General features: G+C 40.0%; 4 protein-coding genes across 4 annotated transcripts; 2 read left to right on the top strand and 2 right to left on the bottom strand.

Annotated features, from left to right (window-relative positions):
• Nucleotides 1-39: 39 nt before the first annotated feature.
• On the bottom strand, nt 40-4,511 carry LOC139952912 (geranylgeranyl pyrophosphate synthase-like). The gene is made up of 10 exons (XM_071952213.1): nt 4,410-4,511; nt 3,574-3,753; nt 3,353-3,421; nt 3,067-3,152; nt 2,174-2,337; nt 1,764-1,865; nt 1,426-1,486; nt 1,027-1,273; nt 468-517; nt 40-237 (listed from the first exon to the last, which is right to left on the bottom strand). Exons 2-10 carry the CDS (start codon nt 3,616-3,618, stop codon nt 141-143), a joined length of 921 nt encoding a protein of 306 aa, XP_071808314.1. The 5' UTR covers nt 3,619-3,753; nt 4,410-4,511; the 3' UTR covers nt 40-140.
• Nucleotides 4,512-4,603: 92 nt separating this feature from the next.
• LOC139952898 (uncharacterized) lies at nt 4,604-8,016 on the top strand. The gene is made up of 3 exons (XM_071952185.1): nt 4,604-4,991; nt 5,254-5,922; nt 6,092-8,016. Exons 1-3 carry the CDS (start codon nt 4,981-4,983, stop codon nt 6,306-6,308), a joined length of 897 nt encoding a protein of 298 aa, XP_071808286.1. The 5' UTR covers nt 4,604-4,980; the 3' UTR covers nt 6,309-8,016.
• Nucleotides 8,017-8,197: 181 nt separating this feature from the next.
• On the bottom strand, nt 8,198-21,181 carry LOC139952897 (piwi-like protein 1). The gene is made up of 19 exons (XM_071952183.1): nt 21,051-21,181; nt 19,912-20,341; nt 19,328-19,637; nt 18,731-18,926; nt 17,692-17,810; nt 17,186-17,266; nt 16,944-17,057; nt 16,565-16,753; nt 16,140-16,224; nt 15,611-15,700; nt 15,107-15,247; nt 14,358-14,660; nt 13,794-13,889; nt 13,486-13,602; nt 12,951-13,039; nt 12,628-12,733; nt 12,022-12,213; nt 11,386-11,561; nt 8,198-11,210 (listed from the first exon to the last, which is right to left on the bottom strand). Exons 2-19 carry the CDS (start codon nt 20,237-20,239, stop codon nt 11,054-11,056), a joined length of 2,889 nt encoding a protein of 962 aa, XP_071808284.1. The 5' UTR covers nt 20,240-20,341; nt 21,051-21,181; the 3' UTR covers nt 8,198-11,053.
• Nucleotides 21,182-21,506: 325 nt separating this feature from the next.
• LOC139953280 (proliferating cell nuclear antigen-like) lies at nt 21,507-26,276 on the top strand. Its single transcript, XM_071952757.1, has 6 exons — nt 21,507-21,812; nt 22,681-22,807; nt 23,357-23,522; nt 23,840-24,034; nt 24,581-24,704; nt 25,413-26,276. Exons 1-6 carry the CDS (start codon nt 21,713-21,715, stop codon nt 25,487-25,489), a joined length of 789 nt encoding a protein of 262 aa, XP_071808858.1. The 5' UTR covers nt 21,507-21,712; the 3' UTR covers nt 25,490-26,276.
• Nucleotides 26,277-26,444: the final 168 nt, after the last annotated feature.

The following is a 26,444-nucleotide window of genomic DNA, read 5'->3' as shown; positions in this document are numbered from 1 at the left end:
CTTGCAAAGTTTCTGGAGCTCCTATTCTCGGTGAACCCCAAATCATTGGTCCATGGTTCAATGCCTGGTTAAGCCGAACTCTGACAAACTCTAACTGTGTGCATTTCATCTCAGTGGTCCGAGGTTCAACTCCTGATTCATTATGACTCTGTAGGCTCCTTATACACTTTACTGAGTTCATCCACCATTGCTTCCAAGTGCGGGTTCTTACCCAACTTTGATATCTCGTCCAAAACTCTGCAGGACAAAAATGAAGAATTTTGTTATCAAACGCCAACCTGCATTATTGTATCATATGATGAGAATACATCCGCACAATACACACGTGTCCAAAAACAGTTCTCTGTGTGTGCAGTAACTGGGTAAGAGTTCATAATTCCATGTACAACCAGAGGCCTGCTATTATCATGACAACACAGCCCCTTTAAATAAAAATGAGGTTTGTTCAAAACTCAGTCAATACTCACTTCTTCTCTAAATCGGCAAGAACTCGCTTAGTGTATTCAAACGATCCAATCTGTTCAAGAGATAAGAAAAATCAGAATTTTAATTAGAGTGATAGCGACATTTGTGTTTTATTATACGGAAAACTTATTTAAGAACTTAGTCAAGAATTACCCACACATAATGTAAAATCATTTTGATCAATGTAGTTTTGGTGTGTCGTGGCCGATTGGTCTAGCTCACTGGACCCAAGCTCTAGTGTTGTTAGCAGCAGAGTGTGGGTTCGAATCCCTGTCATGACACTGGTGCTCTTGAAAAATCTGCAGGCAGGTCAAGTGGGATTCAAACCCACAACCTTTGTCCTGCTACAGCAGATGTCTTACCTACTAGCCCGGTGGCTAGATGCAGCTTAAGACCTATGATTTAGCAGTGGTACTCCAACACTTGAATAGTTGTTATTTTTGCATCGTGGATTTTTTTCACAGAACTCAAAAGTACTGACTATACAGTCCTTAATACACCTCAGTGTAAGGGTAAAAATAAATTATACAAATACTATCTTTGTCTTGACTAGTCATTCACCTTTTCTAAGTAATCCACACAGTACTTCTTAATTTCGTTGTTGGTCGTCCGCTTCCTTAGAATGTTCATGACCTGATTGTCATCCGGCTTACTCAGCACCGCGTGGATGATCGGAAACGAGAACTTTCCTTCCGTCAAGTCTTCGCAGTAGCTTTTGTTCTCCGTGTACTCCTTAGACTGTAGATTGGCAAGATCGTCGCGGATTTGGAAGTACAGACTGAGCAAGTCACTCAGCGGGGTGAAGTTGCTGGAAGTGAGAAGGGAACAGAAAATCATGTTAGGAAGGGCCGATTCAGAACAACCACAGTTCGTAAGAGAGATTTATTACATGGTGTCTCTGCAAATCTCACTTGATTTGATTTGACAGAAACTAGTCTTTTCAAATTTTTTGAGTCTTACCTTTTGTTTTCGCTAAATAGTTGCATAAGTCTGACTGCTAATCCGAACAAGCCTCCAGTTTCTGCAAAAATAAAAACAACAAAACCCACAAAACTTGATCTTTAAAAGAGTAAATTATCGGTTTTTCGTAAAACTTTCTTGAGATGGACTGGTTGTGTGCTGAGCAAGCGTTAAGGTTTGGTCAATTCCTGGTGCAGACATTCCACATTATCTCAACAGAGAACAAATAATCTAGTCACTAAAACATTTGTTGTCTTTATTTTATTAAGTCGGGGTTTGAAAGTGTGATAACGATATTCTTAAAAAGTGTGACAACGACATTCTTCAAACTAACTTACTCTTTAGGACCATTTCCTTGTACTCTTCTTCAGTCGGACAAACAAACGTATCTCTCCACCATATATCCATGCCCTGACCTTGATGTAACAAAATTAACTGCTCTGAAAAATCAACGAGAGAAAACTAACAGTCAATATTTTAATAATAATGAATAGTTCTTATTTAGCGCAATTTTACAATAACGAATCAATGCGCTTTACATAGGTTCCCTGGTCATTGGGCAATTAACATTCATTTAATCTTTCTCAAATACAATATCAACCTCTACCCTCGCAGGTACCCATTAATACCCCTGGGTGAAGAGAAGCAATTATGTACAATATCTTGCTCAAGGACACAAGTGTTATGACCACCAGGATTCCAACCGAAAGGGGGTATGAGAATTTTTAAATGGTCGTTGTTTCCTTACCCATAAATATTCTAGTCGCTTCTGAGTGCTGTAACTCTGTAGTCTTCTGTAGACCAAGGAAGTATACATAATTTGCTGCATTAATGGTTTGTGCCGTGCCAAATATACTATGAGCTACGGGAATGCCTCGACGTAGATAGGAGTTATCTTCAATATCGTCAATTCTGGAGATAAAAATGGATATTATAAACTAGAAGATCAATGCCAAGGCATACAACACATATTATTATTACTACGTACATATCTCTGTAAATAGGTCATTTATGAATAGTACTGTAGAGAACCTGTCAGGGTGTTTGAGCGTGAGACCAGGCTTTCTGCTTGTTCTCATCCTTATACTGTGGCTGTGCCAAGATGAAGAACAAAGAGCTACTCCAGTAGCTTTTTCTCCCGTACTGCATCTCTTTGCCTGGTGCACGTTTCCCTTCATCCTATGATCTGCCATTTTTTAAGAGGAATATCAATTTCTACCTTCAGCTCCACTGAGTTTCTGCATTTCTTAGTTTTCTTCCTTGTAGCCCTTCACCTAGAGTGACTTTTAGCCTTGTTTTGGGCGAACTTGCATAATTTTTTTTTTAAATGGGTACCATCCAGGTAGTACTTGAGTACGACTCTGAATCCGTTCCAAACGGTACTAGAGTAGTAATTGGGTAATAGTGTGAGTAACCTCCAATTGGTACTAAGTATAAATACTACAACACAGATTATAATTGTTACTGTCACACAAGGCAATTGTCACAGGCAACTTGGAGACAGTCGGTAGCACAAAAGCCATTTTTATCTGCTAGCGACTTCCAACTCAGAAGACACTATAAACAAAAAAGTGACACTGCCAAGACTGGTTATCCTGTTAATTGCCTCGTGCGACGTGGCCCTAACTGAATTTAACTTACAATAAGCTTGCATTGTGGAGCATTTGAGTAATCTCGCTGACTTTCTCAAGCTTCTCCGCCGGAATCTTTAACCAATAATTGAAAGCCTGGAAAACAATAAAAAACGAAAGTTATGTCATTTCAAACAAGTAACAAATGCTTTGTTTTTATTATTTGAGCGATATCCTGTTATGATCAAAACATTAGTTGGTTGTGTTGTGAATCACACTAATAGTAAGAGGGTTGACAAGTTCATCCTCTAAGATTCGTCAGCAAAACTTGTTTTTCGAAGACAAAGCGATCTTACCTTAGTTAGTTTAACTCTGATCTCTTTGCCAGGAACTTGAAGGATGTATGTATAGGGTTCTAGTAAAATCTGAAAAACAACAAAAATATTACAGTTTGGCAAGAAAGCATTAAAACATTGATTTTTAAGTTTGCCTGGGGTTGTGCTAGAACTAAATAGTACAACCTTCAAAGTCATACATTAGAGGAAAAAAAAGTCCCAGTTCCTGGGTTTGGACCAACCCTGTCCTGGCATTTCTCCCTCTCGTCTTTAGCCATGCTCATCATCTTCTTATAAGAGCGGAAAGTAAACGACTCGTTGGTGAGTGGAGATTCTGTCAGGAGAAATTCTTGTCGTTGGGAAAGTTGCTAAGATGTGGTTCTAAAGACGAGTCAGGCTCTCTTGTCATCTCATTGAATACCCTACAAAGCAAATAAACAGACAATTATTGACAATATTAATTTAATTTTAATTAAGGCCAAGGTTAGGAAGAATTCAAATTTTGGAAAGATTTCTGTGTCTTGCCACCACTTTGTAACTACTATTATAATCCAAAAGGATTATCTTATTTATAATTGAGATAAATTTAATACTCATTTATTTCATAATCATAATAACAAATGAAAAGGTGGTGGCAGTAGGATAAGGGAAATTTTAAAAAATATTTGAAAATGAAATATTTAACTTGTTTATAAATAAGTTTAAAATTGAATAATAATATTACTTTTTTTATTTTATAAATTATGTATTTTTATTATAAATTTAAACATCCAAAACACCCACGACAAGCAAGAGAGCTAACTGCTAATTATGACTAGGGTATAGTAAGTGGACATCTGGTTTAAAACGCCGGAAATCGACTTTAATTTTGTATCGGTATGGTTACAACAAAATGGGGAGGTTTCAGCTTGGCCACGCCCATAGTGGGTAAGCATGTTCACTGCAAAAAGAAAACAAAGCAAAAAGGCTAAGTCATGACTGAAGAAGTCATGAGATTTAGTCGACATTTACCATCACCACAGTGACCAAGTTCCTTTTATATAATTTGTGTAGAAGTTGGGACATTTTTACAACTTACCTCAATAAAATGTGCAACTGGACTAACCGATAAATTAGGGAAATACTGAAAAAGATGCAAGGTGTGTACGAAGTGTCTACCACCCAAGTTCCTTGAATGAAGTAATATCACGTGACAATATTGACAAGTAACTGGCGAAAAGCAACCACTTGAGGTCGCTGTTTACCTTTTTAGTTTTCCAGTTTCTGCGATGATCTTTTAACTGTCAATATTTGCCAATACTTTTTATTCATAAAACCATAAGTTGCAAAAACCAAGATATATCCCTAGATAGATTGTCAATAGGGATTACTTTATGTGGATGCTGAAGAGTGCCATTTTGAGAGTGGCTTTTTTGAGAGCGTGTTTGTGATTGCATTTTCTTTACCGGCCGGTTTCGGTTTGGCAGTGGCCAAGTGGCAGTGCATATGAGTGCAGTGCCGTGGACGCCGGGTGCGAGTGGCGGGTGACAAGCCTACGACGACGCGAGGCCTAGAGACAGTTTTGTAATTCAAGATTTACGAATCTTTGAAAGCCTACGACGACGCGAGGCCTAGAGACAGTTTTGTAATTCAAGATTTACGAATCTTTGATGTCAAAGATGTGAGTAGATCCAAGCTTGTTATTAAACTTGTATTAAAATAATCTTATTCTTACAAACAAGTCGGTGGATATCATATCTTCAATCTTCATTCAATCTTCAATGGAATGCCATGAGAATTATATCAAGTTCTTTATTTAAACAATTATATCAAGTTCTTTATTTAAACTTGTTCTTGAATCCAGGCAGAACTTAACTTTGTGAAAGGATTATTAATATTAGTTTGGTAACCAAACGTCCTCATTTATTTGAATTTCGTTCCAGGTCATCACCACGTCTTATCGATCTTCCTTGGGAGGATGTTCTCATCACCCGCATCCTTCCCCATCTCACCATCATTGACATCTTCAGACTACGCTCCTTAAACAAAGACTTCTGCGACCTTGTCCAGGCTTACTTCCATCATCAACGCTCACTGGATTGGTCCAACATCACCTGCCGAGCAAGCGCTGATGCTTTCAAGATCGCCACAAGGGACGTGGAGAACTTACAGAAGCTCGTTGTAACAAACTGCAGGGGTTGGTTGACTGATGCGACACTTGTATCCATCATCAAGAGGAACCAGCGGCTCCGTCATATTGACCTATCGGAATGCTCCGGGCTGTCGTGTCTGACGATAAACATGATCGCGGGGCGGTGTCCAGATCTACAGACGATGCTACTACGGGAGTGTCACTGGGTGTCGTCGTCGATGGTCGAGTGCCTAACGATGCAGTGTAAGAATCTGGAACGGATCGATCTGACGGGTTGCTGGGAGCTGAACGATGACACCATCTACATGTTAGCGTCGTTGCAGCCTCAACTTCGCTGGATTTCGTTGGCTAGGATCTATGGAATAACTCAAGTGTCCATCGAGAGGTTAGCTTTGAATTGCTACCAGCTGGAGTATTTGGATATAGAAGGATGCTGGCGTGTTACTGATGATGCTATTCAGTAAGTCAATAGTCAACCCTCCTACTGTGTTACCATTTAATAGTGCTGAACATTTAACTGGTAAAACCATTTATGTGTAAAAGAAAGTAATAATAAGTGTGACAGGAAATTAATTCCTCCCTAGTTGAATATCTCTAATTGAATATCTTAAATTTCTTATTTCTTTCAGTAAACTAGCTCAAAAGTGCCAGAGCCTGAAGACGTTGAAGGTTAAAGACTGCCGGAATATAACAGAACGAAGCTTATCTCGACTCCGTATCCAAGGCGTGAGTATCGACATCAGGGGAACTGGACAAAGAACCCGCCCAAATACTGCAGGCAACGCCCCACCCAACCCGCCTATGGTCATGAGGCAGTTTCAGCTACCGCTTAATTATAGATTATAAACAATTTGGCGCTTGAGTCAGAATTTTGTCCAGATTCCAAATATTGTGATCTGTTGCCTTGGTAACAAATACTCATCCAAATGTTGCCATGGTAACAAATGCATTATTTTCAACTCTCTGTATAATAGCAAACATAGCGCCATGTCTGTCAAAAATTACATTGTTTGCACTGAGTTATGCTGTACCATGGAGATTGTTAAATGATTTTATGAGGCGAATCGTGTCTGTATTTGAAAATTAAGTTCACATTACTTTGTTCTTTCTGTTTAAAATCATGTCAAGAAATTCACACAGGAAACTACATTATTAATTATGGTGGCCAATGTGACTAACATTGGAAATACCCATCATCCAGGTCAACGGACTGTTTTAGATGTTAACAGGGTTTATGGTTGTAAGCTAGAGATGTTTTAGTGGTGGGCTCTGAATCTACGTCTTTGGAAGTCCACCAAGGGCGAGTAGAGCCCTCTGGAGGACCATACATGTACCTCTATTGGTGGACCAAGTGCCACCCTGTTGGGGGTTTAAGAGGGTATACATTGTACTTTGCTTTGTACCCAGCTTGCCCACAATTATTCATGTTATAGGGCCACCATCATTGCCTGATAAAAATCAAGGTATAAGCCCTGTTCCCAAACTGTCCATATTACAGGGCCAACAACATACAATAATTTGAACTGCCTTTTTTGACTTTGTTCTTTCTCTGTGATATTTGATACTCGTTATCAGTGGCAGAGCCTTCGCAGTGTCTAGGTCAGTGCTGTTATCAGACATCAACATGTTGTTTATCAATTCAGTATTAGCCCATCCCTAAGACTCTATCCCAAGACCTGGCTGCTTGATCAAGGATGATCTTATCACACTTGCAGGCCTCAAAATAAGACTTTGCACCTAAAGCAATTGTCGTGGTGCCCTGTGCTTTAGATGCGGTGCCCTTTGCAAGGAACCACAAACTTACGTTTTCCTCATAGAGTGCCCCTGTACAGAGAAATATTGCAGTGCCACTTCGAGAGAAAAGTTCAAGGCCCGCAGAAGATATTATTTTGATTACTCTAGGGGAAACCTGTGCCAGGCAGTAAAGTATGTTTTGCCTAGAGAACTGAGCAGAAATTTAGAGTTCAGTGCAGTCCAATGTTGATTTCATGCTGAATATAAAATTGTTATATACACTATGATGTTAATGTAATTTAAAATCTATGAATATATATGTATAATGTATAAGAAGTAATTGGTTAATGCAAAGTTATATACATTTTATCAAATCGTATTCAGGGTATTGATGTACATTGTTTTTAGAATGAATTTTGCACTGGCTATTTGAGAACAGTTCAAACTCTTAAGTTGAAAGGAAGGATATTCAATTTTAGACCCAAGATGCATTTGTTATTTAAAGTCCTTTAATTGATGTGCTATTTAAGTGATCGTTGTTGTCATTATGCACATATACAGGGTTATAAATAAAGCATGCACAGTTAATTTTGGTTGTGGTACAAACATTTTCTTTCTTCGACTTGGAGAATTGACTGCTCCAGTATGCCATGTCTCTTAATATATTTAGAGCAATCCCAACTTTGAACATAAAACAATGTCAAAACAGTTCTTCCGCTTCGAAGCACAATGAACAAGTTGGGTTAGTGACAGTCTCAAACATAGGGCTGGATAGCTCAGTTGGTAGAGCTCCGGTATGCTAATCCAGAGATTGTTGGTTCAAGTCCTGTTTTCGTTAATCTGCTTTATTAAAACCATAATAATTTCATAATTGCGGGTAAAACTTTAGCACATCCTCCTTGTATCACTCACAACACCATGTTGGGTTAGTATTGAAAGTTCTCTAAAAAATACACAAGATGACACTGAGAAAATTCCTGAAATCTGTTTTCTTTTCTTTTTTTAAACAACATAACCTTTAAAAATACAAAACTTTAATAAAAAAGTCACTTGGCTCGACATCTTTTTATAATAAAAATTAAATTATATAACATGCAGATAAAAATGAAATAAACATTACTTTACACAACATAAAAACAAATACATGTATTACTGTTGATCAAAATTACGTTAACCCATCACACCAATGAGGGCAATATCTCTGCACCGAAACGCTTACCAGACGCTTAACAAACTGTTGGTTTTATTTCTTGTCAAACCTTGGTGTAGAGGATGACGCCTCCTGAACCTCACATTTCAGAGGTTTAACAGACTCTCTACATCACCACGAATAAAGGAGTAGGGTAGTGGGCCTGGATCTCCCCTTGGTCTAGAGGATGAAGCCCCCTGAACCTCATGGGTGTTACATTTCAGAGGATTTACAGACTCTCTACATCACCATGATTTAAGAACTATGGTAGTGGGCCTGGATCTCCCCTTGGTCTAGAGGATGAAGCCCCCTGAACCTCATGGGTGTTACATTTCAGAGGATTTACAGACTCTCTACATCACCATGATTTAAGAACTATGGTAGTGGGCCTGGATCTCCCCTTGGTCTAGAGGATGAAGCCCCCTGAACCTCATGGGTGTTACATTTCAGAGGATTTACAAACTCTCTACCTCACCATGAATAAAGGAGTAGGGTAGTGGGCCCAAGTCTCCCCTTGGTCTAGAGGATGAAGCCCCCTGAACCTCCTGGATGTTACATTTCAGAGGTTTTAAAGATTCTCTTCATCACCATGAATAAAGGATTAGAGAAATGGGCCTGGCTCTCCCCTTGGTTGGTCTAGAGGGGGCGAGGATGTAGCCCCCTGAACCTCCTGGGTGTTACATTTCAGAGGTTTACAGACCCTCATGGGTGTTACATTTCACAAATAAAATATTTAAACACAATAGTGGGCTTCTTTCATCCCGCTTATTGGCACCTTTGCTTTTAAAAAAATAAGATAACAATTTTTTTTTTTAAACTTTGCACATGAAATTACGAGAGAAAAACCCACTGACCTCAAACTAGGCAGCATCAACTGAATACATTTGTCATGAACTTCTTAACAAACAAACAAAATCACAAATTAAAGTCAAGTTTAGCTTTTACTTTCAAAAAAATAAATCATAGATAAAATAAACAAGAAAAATACAGGCCTTCTTTGGTTGTTTTGTTGCAATTTGGAACATCCACCTTGCACCAATGGCATGACTGCAACTCAGCGTTCTTCCTGAAAAGTGGTCTGCTTGCCAGGTACAACACTTTCTTTCTTTGTTTTTCTTGATGTTCCCATCGAGGGAACTCGGAAATCTCCACAAGGGGATATACACACCAAGCTTGCACACAGTCAATCTCTTTTAAAGCAACTTTGGCTTAACGTCTATGATTATGCATTGCACAAATCAAGAAATGTTTACACAGTTACTAGGCGACAATACTTATTCTAGTAATTGTGAAAACAGTACTAGGATAGGATTCGAACCCACTATCTTGTGATTGCAAGTCTTACAGTCTAACCACTTGACCAGGTGAATGGTTTGTTGACTGCATTGAAACATTTCGTTCATGCATTGTCACTGAATATTGAATTACTCGGCATTGTAAAAATAGCGGTCAGGTTGGTAGGATTCGAACCCACAACCTTGTAATTACAAGTCTTACAGTCTAACCACTTGACCAGGTGAATGGTTTGTTGACTGCATTGAAACATTTTGTTCATGCATTGTCACTGAATATTGAATTACTCGGCATTGTAAAAATAGCGGTTAGGTTGGTAGGATTCGAACCCACAACCTTGTGATTGCAAGTCTTATAGTCTAACCACTTGACCACTGTGAACCCCAATGACCATTGAGAGTTCTGTCCAACTGGTCCAGACAGCTACTTTCTTGCTTTCGTCAGCTACATGTAACAGACATGCAACTTTCTAATTGCCAAAAACAGAGGGAAATGGCTGATCACACTTAATTTTTATGCAAGATGTAGCACCATCCCTTCACAAAATATTTGGCGAAAAAGTTGCAACTATTACGACTCTACCTAGCACACACATGGAAATTATTTAGGATACTTGGCACTTTTGTTATGAAAAAACCTGGGCTAAATTTGACATTCATCACCGAGTCATTTCAAAATAAAAATAAAAAATTTCAAAAAACAACTCTGTTCAACATACCTTCATCTTTTTCTTACAAATTTAAACTGTTTTTAAACTTTTAAACGACAAAAAGCATCTTCTTGCCACACAAATACTTTCAACTAAAATAAATAATGCAACATCAAGGGACAAAAAAATGGTCAACAAAAAACAAGTTTAACAAAAAGATGTTCAGCAAAGACATTAACTGAACAAATGTTACCAGCTAAAACAGCAGGTTCCCTGATAGATTCATGGTATTAAAGTAGGAGGGTTAAACAGCACCTTTCCTCATGTCAGACCAAAAATATCACATCTCTATGAAACCATCCCATGCCATGGCTCAAATTTATTTTTTCAAGCCCAGATTCAAGATGAACAAGCATTTTTAGAGAAGACATTAAAAGCCATTGGACCCTTTTTTTTGGTACAGAAAAAAAAAAGAGTTGACCGATGACCGATTGAGCCTAAATTTTCACAGGTTTGTTATTTTATACATAAGTTGTGATACACGAAGTGTGGGCCTTGGACAATACTGTTTACCAAAAGGGTCCAATGGCTTTAATCTTATTTGTCATGCTACTTTGTTTCTCAACGGAAACGCAAAGATACTGTAATTAGTCAATTGAAAAGACCAGCTGGCTTGTCCGGTCAAGATTTGATTGGCCCACGGTTAAATGAACTGGCCTTGGAACTTTACAGGAAGAAGAGTCTGTCGGATAACTCCAGAGATGGTTCCTTCTTCAGGTTCTCACCAACCTGGTAGGCCAGCTTGTGGGCGTACTGGCAAGGGGCAGGGACGCGGACGGTACCCGGCCAATTGTAGTAGAGATGGGTCAACTTGTATGCCAATCTGAATAGTAATGACAATGACGATAATGGTTTAATGCTACATCACACCCAATACTATATCAAATTAGGAGTAAGAAGTAACTATAAATAAATAAATAGTAAATTCGCAAAGACACAACCATGTATTGAATCTCTTTTATGGGAGTATTTCTGAGCCACATTGATGCTGTTTTTACCTTTGCATATGGTCCGGGGTGAATTTGCTAGTGTCGTACACCACCACATAGTGAGTTGGCGTGACGGTACCCTGTCTAACGTGCTGGCTAACGAGGAAGAAGTCGTACCAGTTCGGTCGGGTGATGGTGTGATCCACGACGCAACCCGGGGCTGGATTCTCAAGATTGTTCCCATTCTGCAAGAAATGAAATTAAAAGCCCCGGTTTAGAAACCGCTTGTATATTATGCTAAGTGAAGAAAAACATTTCTTGGCAGACACAAGTTACCAGCTGAAATATCAGATATCCTGACTTTTGTGAAAAAATCCACAGGGAAATCACTCAGGTGGGATTCGAACCCACAACCTTTGCATTACTAGAGCAGATGTCTTACCTCTAGCCACCAAGTTAGCCCAAGCCATATAATTCAAGCTGCATGTAGCAATGCTAGCTCAGTGGTCTAGTAGTTAAACGTCTGCTCTAGCATGCAACCGTCGTGGGTTCGAATCCCACCCGATTGATTTGCCTATGGAATTGTACACAAAACTTTGGGAAAGTACTAAGAGTGCTTAATAGACATCAATGTATGGGTAAAAATGAATGATTGATTTGAGAAAGTTTAAGGATATTTTTCTTGAGGGATTAACAAGATCTTACCGAGAGAGCGAAAATCCTGGTGTTGATTCTCTTCTGTACAATGATGATGGTCAGTGAAGGGGCATAAGTCTCTCCAAACATCTCAAAGCATGACGACAGCTGCTCCTGCTCGTACGATGCCACGGTGGAGAGCTGCCCGTCTCCGACACCATCTCGGAATATCACAATCTTCTCTGGCATGTTGTGGTTCACCTTCGTTAGTTAATGATACAGTACAGGATTGGTGAGTGTGACGATTAAAAGTTGAGTCATTGTTTATTTTTTGTCAACTTTAAGCAAATCTATAGGTAGAAAACTATTAAGAAAGATACACTAAAAGTGACCCGTGCAAGTTTCAGCTTAACACAATGTCTACTTTCCGAAGAAACAGCATAAACTGGCATAAACTGTCACAGGAGCGGCGACTCAACCTACATTAAAGCGAGGTGACAGCGGGTCCAAACTGCATCTCTCGCCGCATTATTCACAGACTGAATTGGATTTCGGAGATTTTGGACTGCAAGGGTTTTTATACTGATGCAGATTCTTTTGAGAATCTTAGGTTGTTTTGGTTTAAAACTGATGCTGATTTTGGAATATTATAGAGTGTTCGGGTTTCAGACCTACCTCATGATACTTGCGGATGGCGGCTACCAGACAGATTTTCAGGCCATCGATGAGTTCTTGGTTCGCAGTCTGAAAACACACCCTGGAATACCATCTCGTCAGCAAGCTAGGGAACAAAAACAAATTTTGCTGTTGACACAAAGTTGCGGCAGTTTCAACTTGGTATTATTCATAGAATTTTAGGTTCCAATTCATCTCTAGGAAATGTAACTCTGATCTATAGTTATTTTAATATATTAGTATTAGAATTTATAGCAAGACAACTTCTCAAAAGAACATCATCTTTCAAGCAAGTAGAAAAACACATATATGCAGGTACTTACCCGTTGGTACTTGCAACGAAAGCGCCAATGGATTTCCCTCCGCGAGCTGCGTCATGGTAGACGTCGATACCAACCACCATCAAATGTTTCTGGCAAAATACAAATCCCACAAACAAACAGTCAAACAACGGACAAACCAGAAGAGAAGTCAGTTCGCCCATACCCAAGTCTCGATGCACATGAATGGCCATATAGGATTCTGGGTAAAACAACATCAGCCACTGATGGTCCATCATTACACACTAACTTTTTTTGTGGTACACATTTATAAAGCCTTGCTTATAGATACATGTAAACTACTGCATGTCGCCCATTTTGACAGCTCAATTTATTTTTGTAATACACTCGGTTTCCCTAAATGCATTGCGGAACATGGTATGTGCTGAAGGGTCCATAGACCTTCCTACCGCAAAGGCACAGCTCAAGATTTTGTTAAACTATAAAACTATCTAACAATATTACACAAATACTCAACAATAATGTTGAATTTGTTGGAAATAAAGCACCCAAGCATGGGTTTTGTCCGTTGTCTTACCACAGGTATTTCCAGGGACCACAGTTCCCCGCCCAGCTTGCAGTTAATCTGAAGCGCAATCTTCTGAGTAACACTCCGCAGCTTCTGTTGCTGACTTATAGTTCTTGAAATAATCACCTGAAAAAGAAAATGACACAAAATATATATACACCTTGATTTTCGAAACTGTTTGATTGTTTAAAGACACTGGACACTATTTGTAATTGTCACAGACCAGTCTTCTCACTTGGTGTATCTCAACATATGCATAACATCACAAACCATCATGGATATCAAGGAATTTAGAAATGAACCAAATTTCAACAAACCTGCGACGGAATAGCCTTCTCAACGCAGCAGAGTTTCTTGACTGCGTTGTAGCGGTCATCTCTGGACGTTGGGAAAATTACCACCACGAGTTGCAACTGCGAGAGAGAAAAAGGTAAGCAAGACGAATGTTACTTTTGTTTTTTTTGCATTTTCTGGCAGGCAAGATACATGTTACTTACAGAGGAAATAATACTTTCTGTATCATAATTTCAACATCAAATCACGGCAGTTTTCATAACGCTGCTTTAGCACAAAAGGCAGCTAAGCACAACAAATTTATGCTTACCAGAATAAGGTTACAAGCCAAATAACCATGTCACATAATCAATACCATTTGCAACTGGTATCCTGCTTAGTTTTGCAAAGCAGGATATTTTCAAGTGAAAAGGTTCTGCTTAGCAGCTCTGTAACATTGGCCCAAGTTCTTAAAAAATAGTATGCAAATTTTGCTTAGGCTTTGTCAAATTTGGCGGATGTGGCTGTTGCTAAGGACAGCCTATCCTTCAATACATGTTACCAAGGTGATTCAGCCGCAGCCACAAAATTGAAGAAACAAGCCTTACCTCTGGGTTGATGGCACTCCTGATGTTACTGAGATACGTCTGAGTTTTGTCATCCTGCAGCTCAAAGCGGGTTGGCGCCTGGATTCGAACCCCCATCTGGGGACAGCATCGCTCCATCATGTTCAGGAAATCGCCGGCTCGGCTGGCGTCCCGCTTGCAGAATACCAGCAGCCAGTTTCTAAGATCCACTGGCACGATGACCTTATCCCGGCACATCTCCCTGCCCCAGTCAGCTTCCCGATTGGCCAAGATGGTGTTATGCCTCATCGTGATCTTCTCTCTTGGGAGTTGTCTTGCCTCAAGCTGGGGAGGAAAATATGTAAAACATTTTTTAATCCTCAAGAATTCTCCTCTCCTATGTCACTTCACGTAGGATCAGAGCATACTGATCGAAAAGCCGAGGTTATCAACCACTGGTTTTTCTCAAAACCACCACTACTCAGAATAAATTTACACGTGGTGCTACCGCAAAACTTCACCTGGGCGCAATTTCATGGCTCTTGAATTCCACGCTTACGATCACCATTCTCAGCTTGCACGGCAAGAGCTGAATTTCTGCGCTAACTGTGTAAGCGAAGAATGCCTAGTAACATGGGAGTACGCCACGCAAAAGCCAAAATTCCCCTTTATCCCATTAAAGTGCACTTGACATAAGCACAGAATTCTCTGCTTCCACAAGCGCCAATTCTTTGCTAACTTGAAATTGGGCCCTGGTAGCTATTCCATGTTCAGACCACAAGGATACTTACCCCTAGGATGTCTCTATCTAACGTCATGCCCCAATTCTTCAGCTCAGCCAGAGCGTCTTTATTCGCGTAGATGTTATCAACGAACTTCCGCAGCGAGAGATGTCTCTGGGCTGGCGTGATACGCGTGTGCGACGCAAGATCCTAAAGTGGAAAAGAAAATGTGTTTGGGTGAGAGAAATTGCTGAGAAAGACATCTGAAGTAAAGTAAAGTCTGTCACGAGCCAATATTGCTCATCAGGCTGGTGTTTATATCTGGTTAGAATGCCAAAGTGGCCTTGCCTTAAAAATGACAAAAATTCCAGGCTTGGGCTTTTCCAAAAGAAGTGCCCTTTGGAAACTGAAAATGGTCTTACCCTCTACCAAGATGCAATTCCAGGTCTTGATTACATAAACTAGAGGATTTAAATGAATTTACTTTTTTTCTAAATGACGAATGAAAGTAAGGAAAAGTATTAAGCGCGGTATAAAGTTATACTGTTGTTTAATTATTGATAAAAAAACTACCTTCATGACTCTGAAATCACTCCGCATCTCGTCTGTCAACCCTGTACGACACGCCAACTCTGGTATCAGGCAAAGCACTTCGACCGTTGACTGAAAAACACAAAGCAAAAACAGGCATGTGAGTCGCCCAAAACATCTTTTAGTTGTATACAATCAAATCTTGTTTATAACAAGTGAATTGCTGGGACTGACCAAGTTACCTCTTTATAACAGGAATGTTTTATAAGAGGACAGCAAAACAAAGAAACACCAAGCAGAAATGCGCTTCAGGACTTCAGAATGAACTCTTTACAATCGGAACCTCTTTATAACAGTGCTCTTTATAACGAGGGTAGACTGTAGTTTGTTTGGGGGTGTGTAGCGTGCCATCACAGACTTGCGGTCTCAGATCCACAAAAATGCCATCGCTGGGGACTATATTTTTTCCTGCAGGACAACTGCTTGACTATTTATCAACAAATATGTCTGTCTGTGAACAAGAAGTGTGTACTATTTGGACATAAAAAGCAGAGCCTTGTATTTTACGTACCCCTCTCTGTTGCTGCTCTCGTTTCTTGGGGCGGCTGATCAGAAGTGGTTGCCCTAGATCTGAGATCTCCTTCTGGTAGGCTTTCCTGAAAAATATGATCGACAAATAGATTATGATCAAAACTTGGCATCAGTGAAACACAAACTTGAACCTTACAGTGACCATTCCAGGCGTCATACTTAATCAGAAGCAATCGCCTCCTTGCCCCTGTTTATTGCCTCGGCGCCCCATGAAATGTTCCAGTCTTCAAACAACAGCTGTACATGTAGCGTATGGCTTAAAAATAGCACAATACGTGGAGTTACAAAAACACAGAACACAGGATGTAATAAGGGCAATATGTTCAAGGTTTGTATCAAACCTCACGTCGCTAAGGGACAACAAATCAGAAAAGAGAATTCAAATTTGAAGATAAAATAGCTTACTTGTAGTAATCCACAAAGGTCATCTCCTCCTTGTTGTGGTACATAAATTTATTCTGTGGGTTTTTGTCCCATGCGATGTCATCCACGTGGTACGTCTGATTATTGTAGCGAGTCAGAACTATAGTCCCAACGATCTGGCGGACACATTCCTCCTGGTAGCCCCTCGGGTTCCTCTTGTATATTTCAGTCCTGCAAAGAAACGTCAGTAAAAAATACTTCAAGTCCCACGTTTTATGTATTTATGCACGCAAAAGAACCCAGAGAAATGGCATGCCCTGGTGTTGCAGTGCCTCGTAACACTTCAAAGGCGCTAGGATTCCTTAGCTAATTTCAATGAGAAAGAAACATTTGGTTCAAACAAGCGAGATCCTGTACTTACATGGTATCGAGGACTGTCTCATAACACAGCACCTTGTGAGACACGTCAAGATGCAACATGAGTCCTCTCTCATAGTCATGGATGGCAGTGACATAACCCGGCCAAATCTCCAATCTGAAAAGGAAAACATGAGAAAGTGTGACTCAGAGACGACCCAGTATAGAACCCTGTGGTTCTCAAAGTGGACACAGTATAAAGCCTTGTGGTACTCAGTGTTGAATCCTTGGTCATATGTTACTCACTTGTGTTGTGGAATGGACTTGGAGAGTCCAGGGCTGTAGTAGTGACGGCCAACTTGGCTCATGCTTAGAAGCTTCATGACCCTATTAAAAAGCAAAAAAACATAATAGTTGTTTACAGAATAAGATGAAAAAAATACTAAGAAATTTATGTTTATAAAATCTTTGAAGAATTAATGTTCCAAGAGTTGCACAGCAGCAGGGCCCAATTTCATGGCTCTCCTTACCGCTGAATTCTGCACTTACGAACACCATTCTCCACTTACTGTGCAAGTGCTTGCGCTAGTTTGTAAGCGTAGAATGCCTAGTAACATGGAGTAAACACGCACACAAGCAAAAATTCCTTGAAATATGCTTGATGTAAGCGCTACTTCCTGCTTCCATAAGTGCCAATTCTTTGCTTACGGTCCTGGGGGGAACAAAGTTAGATTTGAAGACGGTCTTCCATCTGGATGAAACGTCAAAATGTAAAATTTAAAAAAAATGTTTAATTAACAAAATTATCTTACCTTCTAAAGATGATGTTGTAGAGTTGAATGCACTCCTTCGGGTGCAGAGCTTTGACAAATTGCACTTTTATCTCGTATTCCGTGTCCTCTTTAAGCCCCATAGACTTGAACTTAGTCACCTTAGAGAAAATAAAACATATGAAATTATTTTAGCAATGCCAACAATCACACTACCTCCTTTTAGTTATCTATGTTACTGAGTGAGATAAGGTCGGTCTTAGCATGAATATACCCCAACAGAAGCAGTTGAAAATAAAAGAATTTCATGGCAGGGTTTGCCAAAATTTTTCCTATCACATCAGCAGAGCCAGTTTGTGTTGGAGGTTGTTTTTGTATTATATGTTTCTGTTACCGAAACCAAGGATGCCTCATAAGTGAGCGGTGTAGCTCGCAGCCCTGAGGAAACCTATAAACAAAGGTGCTTGTTGTGAATCAGACACACTAGGGTTAACCCCTACTTGTCAATGGTAAGCAAGTGTTTTAGGTTCTTTTATGTGCACTTTCAATGGGAAACTTTACACTATCTGCCATTCACCAAGAGAGGGCGCTCTTCACCAGGTAATGTCAACAACTTAGGAATAGGAGAAGCATGAGTGACGGTCACTGACAGCAAACACCATGTGTTTTTGATTTTGTATTTAGATTTAGCCAAACTGTTTTTTGTTTTTCATAACACAATGCCAGCATAAACCGCACTGTTCTGGAACAGAACGTACTGGACACGAGTTCCCCTATGATAACAAGCGGTGTGCATGAGGTTTTGGGAGAGTTTCTTCTAGGGTAATTAGCAAAAATTCCAAAATGCTGACCTACAAAAAACTTGAGAAGAAATGTGAAGTTTAGTGTATGACAATGTATCTGATTTAGTTTTCAAGAGGCTGAGAGACTTCTAAATATTTTTTGAGTATTTTTGAATTTTTAGCATTTACCATTGTTTGGTATAGGAGTTGTGCACCCTTACCTGGTAGGTCTGCTGCCCTCTAGTGGCAGAGCTTTCGAAAAGTCTCCCATTCTTGTTATTATTATTCTACCGTCCTACCTTGTCTGGAAGTTGGAGAGGCATAAATAAGACCATTCCGTCAAAGGCTCTGACTTTACTGATCTCATCAAGGTGGGTGTATAGAAGGCGCATCCTCATCCTCTTGCTCTCAACGTGAGGGGAGTACAAGACAGCATACTGGTAGATGGCATCCGTCTCAAACTGGATTGGAATGTAGTTCGTTGCCGCCTGTATCCTAGGTGGGTGAAAGAGTTGGAAGTAGAGACATTAGAATCAGGTTGGCGCAGTGGTTTCTTTCCCTGCCTTTTAACTCTGTGGACCCTGGTTCGAATCCCACCACCTCAGACCAGAGCCTTGCATGTAAATTGGGATTCCCCCACTGTGGTATTCCTCTCACACATTAAATAAAGCCTTTCCACATTAAATAGACCAACTCCACATGATGTTCCTGAGAAAGTTTTTCAAACTTAAATTACTAACATGAGAACTAGTCACAAGAAGTGGCTGTCCAGGGGTTGATTTCACAAAGAGATAACTGTGTTTGCCCCCAGGTGTTTTCAAAACTGTGGGGCATTCTGAGTGAAGCCAAATTCCTCAAGCAATCTCTTAGAAACAAATAGTTTTTGCTTGACCTACCTTTCTCCATGTCGACCAGGAGGTGGAACTTTTCTCTCCATACCAGCGTATTCTTTCCTGGTTTCAGGGGTGGCTGTACCGGTCGCCGCAGCTGTGGATGTGGGTGAAATGGGCGTAATGGGGGTCGCCTGCTCTGGAGGGCTCTGGGTGAGGGGTGAAGCCTTAGGTTTAAGGCCAGCGATCGCGCGACCGAAGGCTGCAGGGCTGCGTGATGCCAGAGCTGCTAGACCACGACCCATTGGTGGGGTTCCGGTGCCAGAGTGCGGTGTTCCTGCTCCGGAACCTGGTGAAGCTGATCCTGCTGGAGTTGCTGGAAAAAAAGGGAAGAAATTCTCATTCAAAAGTAAGAGATAAAAGTGAACTAAGGAGAGTTGGCTGTAGGAGTGTTGGCTCTGAAAAGACCTGGTGTAGTCTTGACGTTTTGAACAGTATACTCTGCTTGTCTTCAGGAAAAAAAGGCTTTTTATGTTTCCGATTTTCAATAACAACTATTGGAGTACTTCAAATTGTCAGGATTTCTTTTTGAAAGACTGGATCAGTGACTCAGGCACTGAATGAGGGTATGATTGTTTGGTTTGACTTACGTGTGGACGATTTTGGAGTTGATGTCCCTGATCCAGACGGGGAGTTTCCTCTGCTTATTTGCAGCTGTTGATACAAGCCGGCCAATCCTCTGCCAGCTGGTCTCGGAGGGGCAGTTGTTCCATTGCTGGGGGCTGGGAGCGACACTTGCTTCTGTTGCCCATTTTGGGATGACGCAGCCATCCCGTTGCTTGATGCTGGGCTTGATACCTGCTTCTGTTGCGGCTGCCCATTTCGGGCCTGCCCTGGGGCACGAACTGGGTTCTCGAGAATGCTCCGCAGGGCTGCTCCACGTCCACCACGACCAAATCCCGAGGGTGGGGCTGACATTGTCAGGCTGGAAGGGGACGCTGTTTCAACCTTGTTTCAAACAGTGTCAACAAATCAACTAACTTCTACAAGTATACTGTTATAAGACGACCACATTTTGACCTAGGAAAGAATGACAAAATTAAAATTGAGAGATCATAATCTTAACAATAACAAACATAACAACCACTGTAGTCTGAACAATAACAAACAGCTCGTAGTTGACTCTGACTGTGTAGCGTAGAAAAAGTTTTCCAATTGACACTTTTGACTTATCAGTTAACTAAACATTGAACCGTGCAATAATTTTGTAATGCTTTGTTGTTATTTAAAAAGAGAGCAATTTTGAAATTGTTTAAAAACATGGATTGAAAAAGATGCCATCTGCCACTCTATTTTTTTGCTTTCTAACTAACTCTAAGTCTAGTTTCTTCATTCATTTCAAAATCATATTCAATCAGTTCATTAATTAATTTTGTGACCACTCTTTACCTTGGAAATTCTAGACTCAAATCTTGTTTACCACTTGTTTTCTTAATTAATACCTTTCTATCGTGTTCTAATCTCAAGGAACATCTCTCATAACATTTGGTTTGGAAACTTTGATCGTGCATTGTTACTCATTTTGTAAGTGTAAAGTACAGCGCCCTCATAACCACAACACACGCGCCCCCATTAGAGTTGCGTGTACTTGTGTGTAGGTGTACAACAGAATACAAAACTTGCAAAAACGAACATAACCACCGGACCGTCACAAAAGTTATCAAGTTTTCTTCTAAAATTATTCTTTGACAAACATCGCCTTTACGTCTACTTGTAACTTCATACTTACCCAGCTATCTGGAAAAAATTAAATGCAATCAAGTATTTCTTTCACCAAAATTTGAAACAATTTCAACAGAAAGTTTTAGTTCTTTCATACACAAGCAGTTTGATGGCAGATCAACCGACTCTTATGCTTTCAGTGGTTCACTCAATGCATAACAGTATTATAAAACACAGTACGATCATAACATCGAGTTACCAGTGAAACTGTAATGTTCGGAATCCTTCGGAAATTTCCGCTCCGAACACACGACAACGCACTGGGTCTGGCTACTAACTTGTGTAGAAGAGTTCCTGTGCAACTAATGAGGGTATCTGACTAAGCCCGAGGGCCGATGACGTTTCGGACTCATGTTTTGACATGCCCTGCTAATTTGCAAGTCTAATGATACTGCGCAATCTCACTGGCCAATCCAAAATCTTCCCGCGGTTTGAGTCCAAGTCGCGCGAAATATTCCCGCAAAATATCATTTGCAATCTCAGCACCGAACAGAGTGGACCGACGTCACGTTTTCTCCTGCAAGACCTAGTGCAATTTTTCTTTGATTAGAGGTTGAAATTGACGGTTTTTGATCTCCAAAACTCATCTAAACGTACAAGACACTCATTTTGTGCAGAATCTGTTATTTTGATTCTTTTTCGTCTCGCACCACCAAATCAAATTCCAAGATGTTTGAGGCTAAAATGTTGCAGAGCACTGTGCTCAAAAAGGTCGTCGAATCACTGAAGGATCTCTTCCCAGAAGCAAACTTCGACTGCTCATCATCGGGTAAATATCATTTTATTTTTCAGATTTTGATAACAGTATGTTGACGTAAATTCTTTGTAGGTTTAGTTGCTTGGGTATCTTCTTCTTTGACAGTTGTTTATGGTTTAATTTTCCAATATGTTTCATGAAAGAAAATTTGGCGCGCCGGCCGACCGAGATTTCCACAATTGAAATTGCACTGTTTGCAGACAAAGGAAATTATGAATTGATTTTCTTTGTTTGGGCTTTATTATTCCAAGTCATATTCATAAACGGCATGAAAAGTAAACTATTCTTTTAATAAAACAGTTAGAAGTTTAGAACTTAGTGGTTATTTGAGACAATGTCAATGAATTGATTGAATGAATGAAACGACTGAACTGGGGTTTTGCAAATTTTTAGTAGAGTCGTCACTTGACCATTGACAGGTAGGCAGGCCTTGAAGTTTGACCAGTTGACTGGAAAACAAATACGGGTCCAAAGACAAAATCTGGTTAAAAAGAATTAGGGGCCTATGGCAGGATACAAAAAACTGAAAGGGGACAAATACAAAGTGCCATCAAACTTGATGATGAAATCAAAAATAGTATAGGCCTACTAGTACTAGACTGCATTTTTTGTTTACGTCAAAAAAGGGCGCCTCTATTGTTACAGCACAGAAATAGTTGAAATGTCTTCTCTCTTATTTATTTAGTTCAAAACATGTCAATAATGGTCTGATGGTGCCATCCTCCGCCAGACTTACTTGATTGATAACAGAAACATAGGCTAGTTGTAATGTAAAAAAGCAAGGGCGCCCTCTGTTGTTGCAGCAGCACAGATTATTGTCTATCAAAATCATCGTAAATTTAACTCGTTCTTACAAACTATTTTGATTTGTTTTTGACAGGTATCTCACTACAGAACATGGACTCCAGTCACGTTGCCCTTTGTTCCCTGAAGTTGAAGAATGATGAGCAAGGCTTTGAAAATTATCGCTGCGACAGAAACCTTACACTGGGCCTTAACCTCACACTGTAAGTTGTGGAATGTGGGTCAAGTCTTATGTTCAATCCTATTAAAAGTGCTAAATTTTGGGTGGAACAACCACATACTGGACCAGCAGAATCGTTTGTAAAAGACAAGAATCAAGAGTTGAACAAGCACAAAGAAGGGAAGATTTGTCTTAAATGTGTACCTTGATACTCAACAGAAAATTGAAAGTTATTCACCAGACTCGATAGTCAACAGTTTTTAACAAAGATATTTAAAATTGCAAGTTATTCACCAGACTCGATAGTCAACAGTTTTTCACAAAAATATTTAAAATTGCAAGTTATTCACCAGACCTAGATAGTCAACAGTTTTTCACAAAGATATTTACACAATGAGGGAGCCTATAATTCTTATTCTATTGGAAAACACAAGACCTGCCAGACTTGTCTTGTCATGAGTTTAGTTGCCAAACACTAAAATCTTGGTCCTGCGATCCAGTGTTAAATTTCGAGCTCGGCGAAGTATTCTTACAATATTGCTAACTTGTGTATTTGCACATATTCATTTTATCTCTTTGTATTGCATTACAGTTTGTCCAAGATTTTGAAATGTGCCGGTAACGACGATGTAGTCACATTGAGGGCCACGGAAGACGGTAACACATTAACGTTCGTCTTTGAATCAAAATCAACAGAGAAGACGTCAACATATGACATGAAGCTCATGGAGATCGACAGCGAAGCTCTGGGAATTCCGGTAAGTTCTTGAGGTTCAAAGACAAATGATTCAAGCCCCAAGTCAGGCATGGAATTTCATCTCTGTGATAACTTTTGAAGGGGGGCCAAGACCAAGGGTAGCCTTAGGCCATGGTCTTCATGTAATTTGGACTGCCCCAAGTAATTGGCTAAAATACTAAAAGTAACAATGTAGAATGAACCAGTGAAGAAGCTGATGGAGGAGTGACTTGACATCCCAACTAGTCCAGCTGGCTAGTAACTTAAGAAGTTGAGGGACGAACCCCAAGTTACGGGAAAATAACTAACTTTGTCTCAACCACCTCTTTAATACTTCAGGACTCCGACCACAGTTGCGTTATCAAGATGCCCTCACATGAGTTCCAGAGGATTTGCAGCAATCTTAGTCAGCTAGGAGACTCCGTCACCATCGACTGCCACAAAAACAGAGTAAACTTCAAGGTTGCCGGCGACCTGGGATCAGGCTCCATTGAGTTGAAACCCAGCACAAACATCGACAAGGAAGAGGACCAAGTAAGTTGACTTCTTCATACTTTTCAGGGTTATGACATTTTTGTGTTGCAGAGGCGTGACGTGGCCGAGTGGTGTAGTTGACCGGAGCTAAGCTCTGGTGTTGTCAGCAGCAGAGTGTGGGTTTGAATCCCGGTCACGACACTTGTTCCTTTGAGCAAGAGACTTGACCATAATTGCTTCGTCCTTGCATCTTTACAGACTGTGAAGGGGAGTAACCATGTCTCGGGCCCCAGGAGTAGGTTGCAACGTGTCCCTAGTGACAATTGATTTTGGTCGATAGTCTAAATTAGTCAAGTGTAACCCTCACCTTGAAGTGGCCGTCTGGCCTTGTGATGTAAGGTGACCTCTTATAATAAAAGAGGGGAGAAACCAAGATAAACACCAAGTAGAAAACATTCTGTAGACCTCATTTGAATTTAGCGTCCATCATCAGTGTCAAACTTCAAATATTTTCAAGGAATTGCCTGATTTTGGGTGTCACATTGTGTCAGATTTTACTAGAGTGAGGAAGGATCTTAAATCATCCATTTTGTTCTCCACCATTAGGTATCTGTGGACCTTAAGGAATCCTGCACCCAGAGTTTTGCTCTGAAGTTCCTGTGTGCTTTCACCAAGGCTACATCCCTCTCTGATACCGTCAACCTCTCCCTTACCGTCGAAGCTCCAATTGGTAAGTGAATGTTTCCCTTCATCGGTGTCAAGTTAGTGGTGTGTTTTTGACTTAAAAACTTGGATGTTCTTGACGATGACAAGAGCAAGCTTGACAAAATGTTGGGACAGTTAAGAACTCGCTCCACGGTAGTGAAGTTAATAACGAGAAGTCCCCTCGATCCACTAAGCCAAAGCAGGACAGTTCATTTCAGAATTGAGAAGTCTCCCGATATTAACAAATCTACTCCACGGTAGTAGCAAGACAAGCTCTCTAAAGAACATAATCTACCCAGCAAGTAGATATACACATAGTGTTACTGCAAACCAAATGTACAAACTCTGATGTGTTAAGCAGTGTTCTCCCTTTAACAGTGGTCCGCTGGCTGGCTGAATCACTAACTGGACCAGTAACAATTCACTCCCAAGTCCCAAGTGGTCCAGCTGGCAAGCTCAGTGTTGAAGAGCATCCTTTTTCCTTGAATCAAGACCAGTGAAAAGGCTGATAGACTAATGAAATGACAAGCTGATTGGTGACGTAAAATCATACACACAGCAAACCCGTCCACAAATAATGGTCCTCACTCTGCAGTACACAAGTTTGCTTGACAGAAACTGGTTACCAGCCTTAATACCATGTGCATAGTGTTTAATACTGGCTCCCTTCAACAAGCTACTTGTCAGACGAAATTTCACTAATTTTCCATTTGTTTTGTTTTTCTTCCAACAGTTGTGGAATACCCCATCGCTGAACATGGCCACCTTCGCTTCTACCTTGCACCCAAAATCGAGGAGGAAAATGAATAACTTAACCTTAACGCTAATTACTTAATACTAGAAAAGGAAACTTGTACAAATTAACTTGGTTTATACCCGTTTGAAAGTTGAACATAAAAAGGAGACAGTAGAACTGAACTTCTTTACTGTAGGACTTGCACAAACTTTCTATTCCAACAAGATACGTTTTTGACCGAAATTTGATTGGCATGAATGTTAACCCTTTGACTTTAATCAGCGTTGCAGAGAAACGATAGCAAGGTTGGAATTGAACGTTAACTGACCGTTAAAAGTCTTGATACTTTATGCATTTCAAATATCACTAAGAGCGAAAGAACTATATCACTGAGAGTGAAAGACGTGGGCATTATATTTCATTAAATAATTATTTAATTTGTAACTGATGCTGCAGACTTGCAAGGGCAACAAAAACCAAAGGAATTTGTTCATGTCATCGTGGCACTTACACAATAAGTATATTGCTATGTATTTGTGTAAATTACCCTGTGTTCATGTATGATGTGAACATTATGGCTCCACCTGTAAAATACATATGTTTTGGCCAAGTTCTCAAATATAACAAAAAATATATCCTTATTAAAATAAAAACATGGAACAAATTTTACGGCTAAGTTCCTTTTAAAAATTTATGAAAAAGTAAAATATTTCTAGAATTCAGGTGTGTAACACTGCATTTGTAAAATGTACAAATTATACGGAGAGTTACAAAAAATATTTGCCTATCCCTTATAAAATAGAAGTTTGTGTTGTCTTATATATAGAAAGAGAAAATAAATATTGCATCTCTGTCAGGAGTTAAAAATTTTGTTTTTGTCCCATATTTCTTGACTCGATCTGGTAGTGGGTTTCATGTAATTTGGGCAGTTCTTTTGTTTGCAAATATTATTAAGCGCCATTATATTTCAAGGGTTGCCCTATTATTAGCATACTCTGAAACGATTTCCACACCATGCAAAAAAACTGG

The sequence above is a fragment of the Asterias amurensis genome, chromosome 21 (genome assembly GCF_032118995.1).
Source record: "Asterias amurensis chromosome 21, ASM3211899v1".
NCBI lineage: Eukaryota > Metazoa > Echinodermata > Asteroidea > Forcipulatida > Asteriidae > Asterias > Asterias amurensis.
The sequence above is the reverse complement of the archived record's forward strand: the minus strand, read 5'-3'. Positions and strand labels throughout refer to the sequence as shown.

Coding starts and splice junctions, on each gene's coding strand:
- LOC139952897 (XM_071952183.1), bottom strand. CDS start 20,239: ATGTCAGCCCCACCCTCGGGATTTGGTCGTGGTGGACGTGGAGCAGCC. Junction 16,754..16,943: donor GAGACAGTCCTCGATACCAT/GTAAGTACAGGA, acceptor GTTTCTTTGCAG/GACTGAAATATACAAGAGGA. Junction 11,211..11,385: donor ACCCCGGACCATATGCAAAG/GTAAAAACAGCA, acceptor ATTACTATTCAG/ATTGGCATACAAGTTGACCC.
- LOC139952898 (XM_071952185.1), top strand. Junction 5,923..6,091: donor GTTACTGATGATGCTATTCA/GTAAGTCAATAG, acceptor TATTTCTTTCAG/TAAACTAGCTCAAAAGTGCC.
- LOC139953280 (XM_071952757.1), top strand. CDS start 21,713: ATGTTTGAGGCTAAAATGTTGCAGAGCACTGTGCTCAAAAAGGTCGTC. Junction 22,808..23,356: donor CTGGGCCTTAACCTCACACT/GTAAGTTGTGGA, acceptor ATTGCATTACAG/TTTGTCCAAGATTTTGAAAT. Junction 24,705..25,412: donor TACCGTCGAAGCTCCAATTG/GTAAGTGAATGT, acceptor TTCTTCCAACAG/TTGTGGAATACCCCATCGCT.
- LOC139952912 (XM_071952213.1), bottom strand. CDS start 3,618: ATGATGAGCATGGCTAAAGACGAGAGGGAGAAATGCCAGGACAGG. Junction 1,866..2,173: donor AGCGACTAGAATATTTATGG/GTAAGGAAACAA, acceptor TTGATTTTTCAG/AGCAGTTAATTTTGTTACAT. Junction 238..467: donor CTTGCCGATTTAGAGAAGAA/GTGAGTATTGAC, acceptor TTTGTCCTGCAG/AGTTTTGGACGAGATATCAA.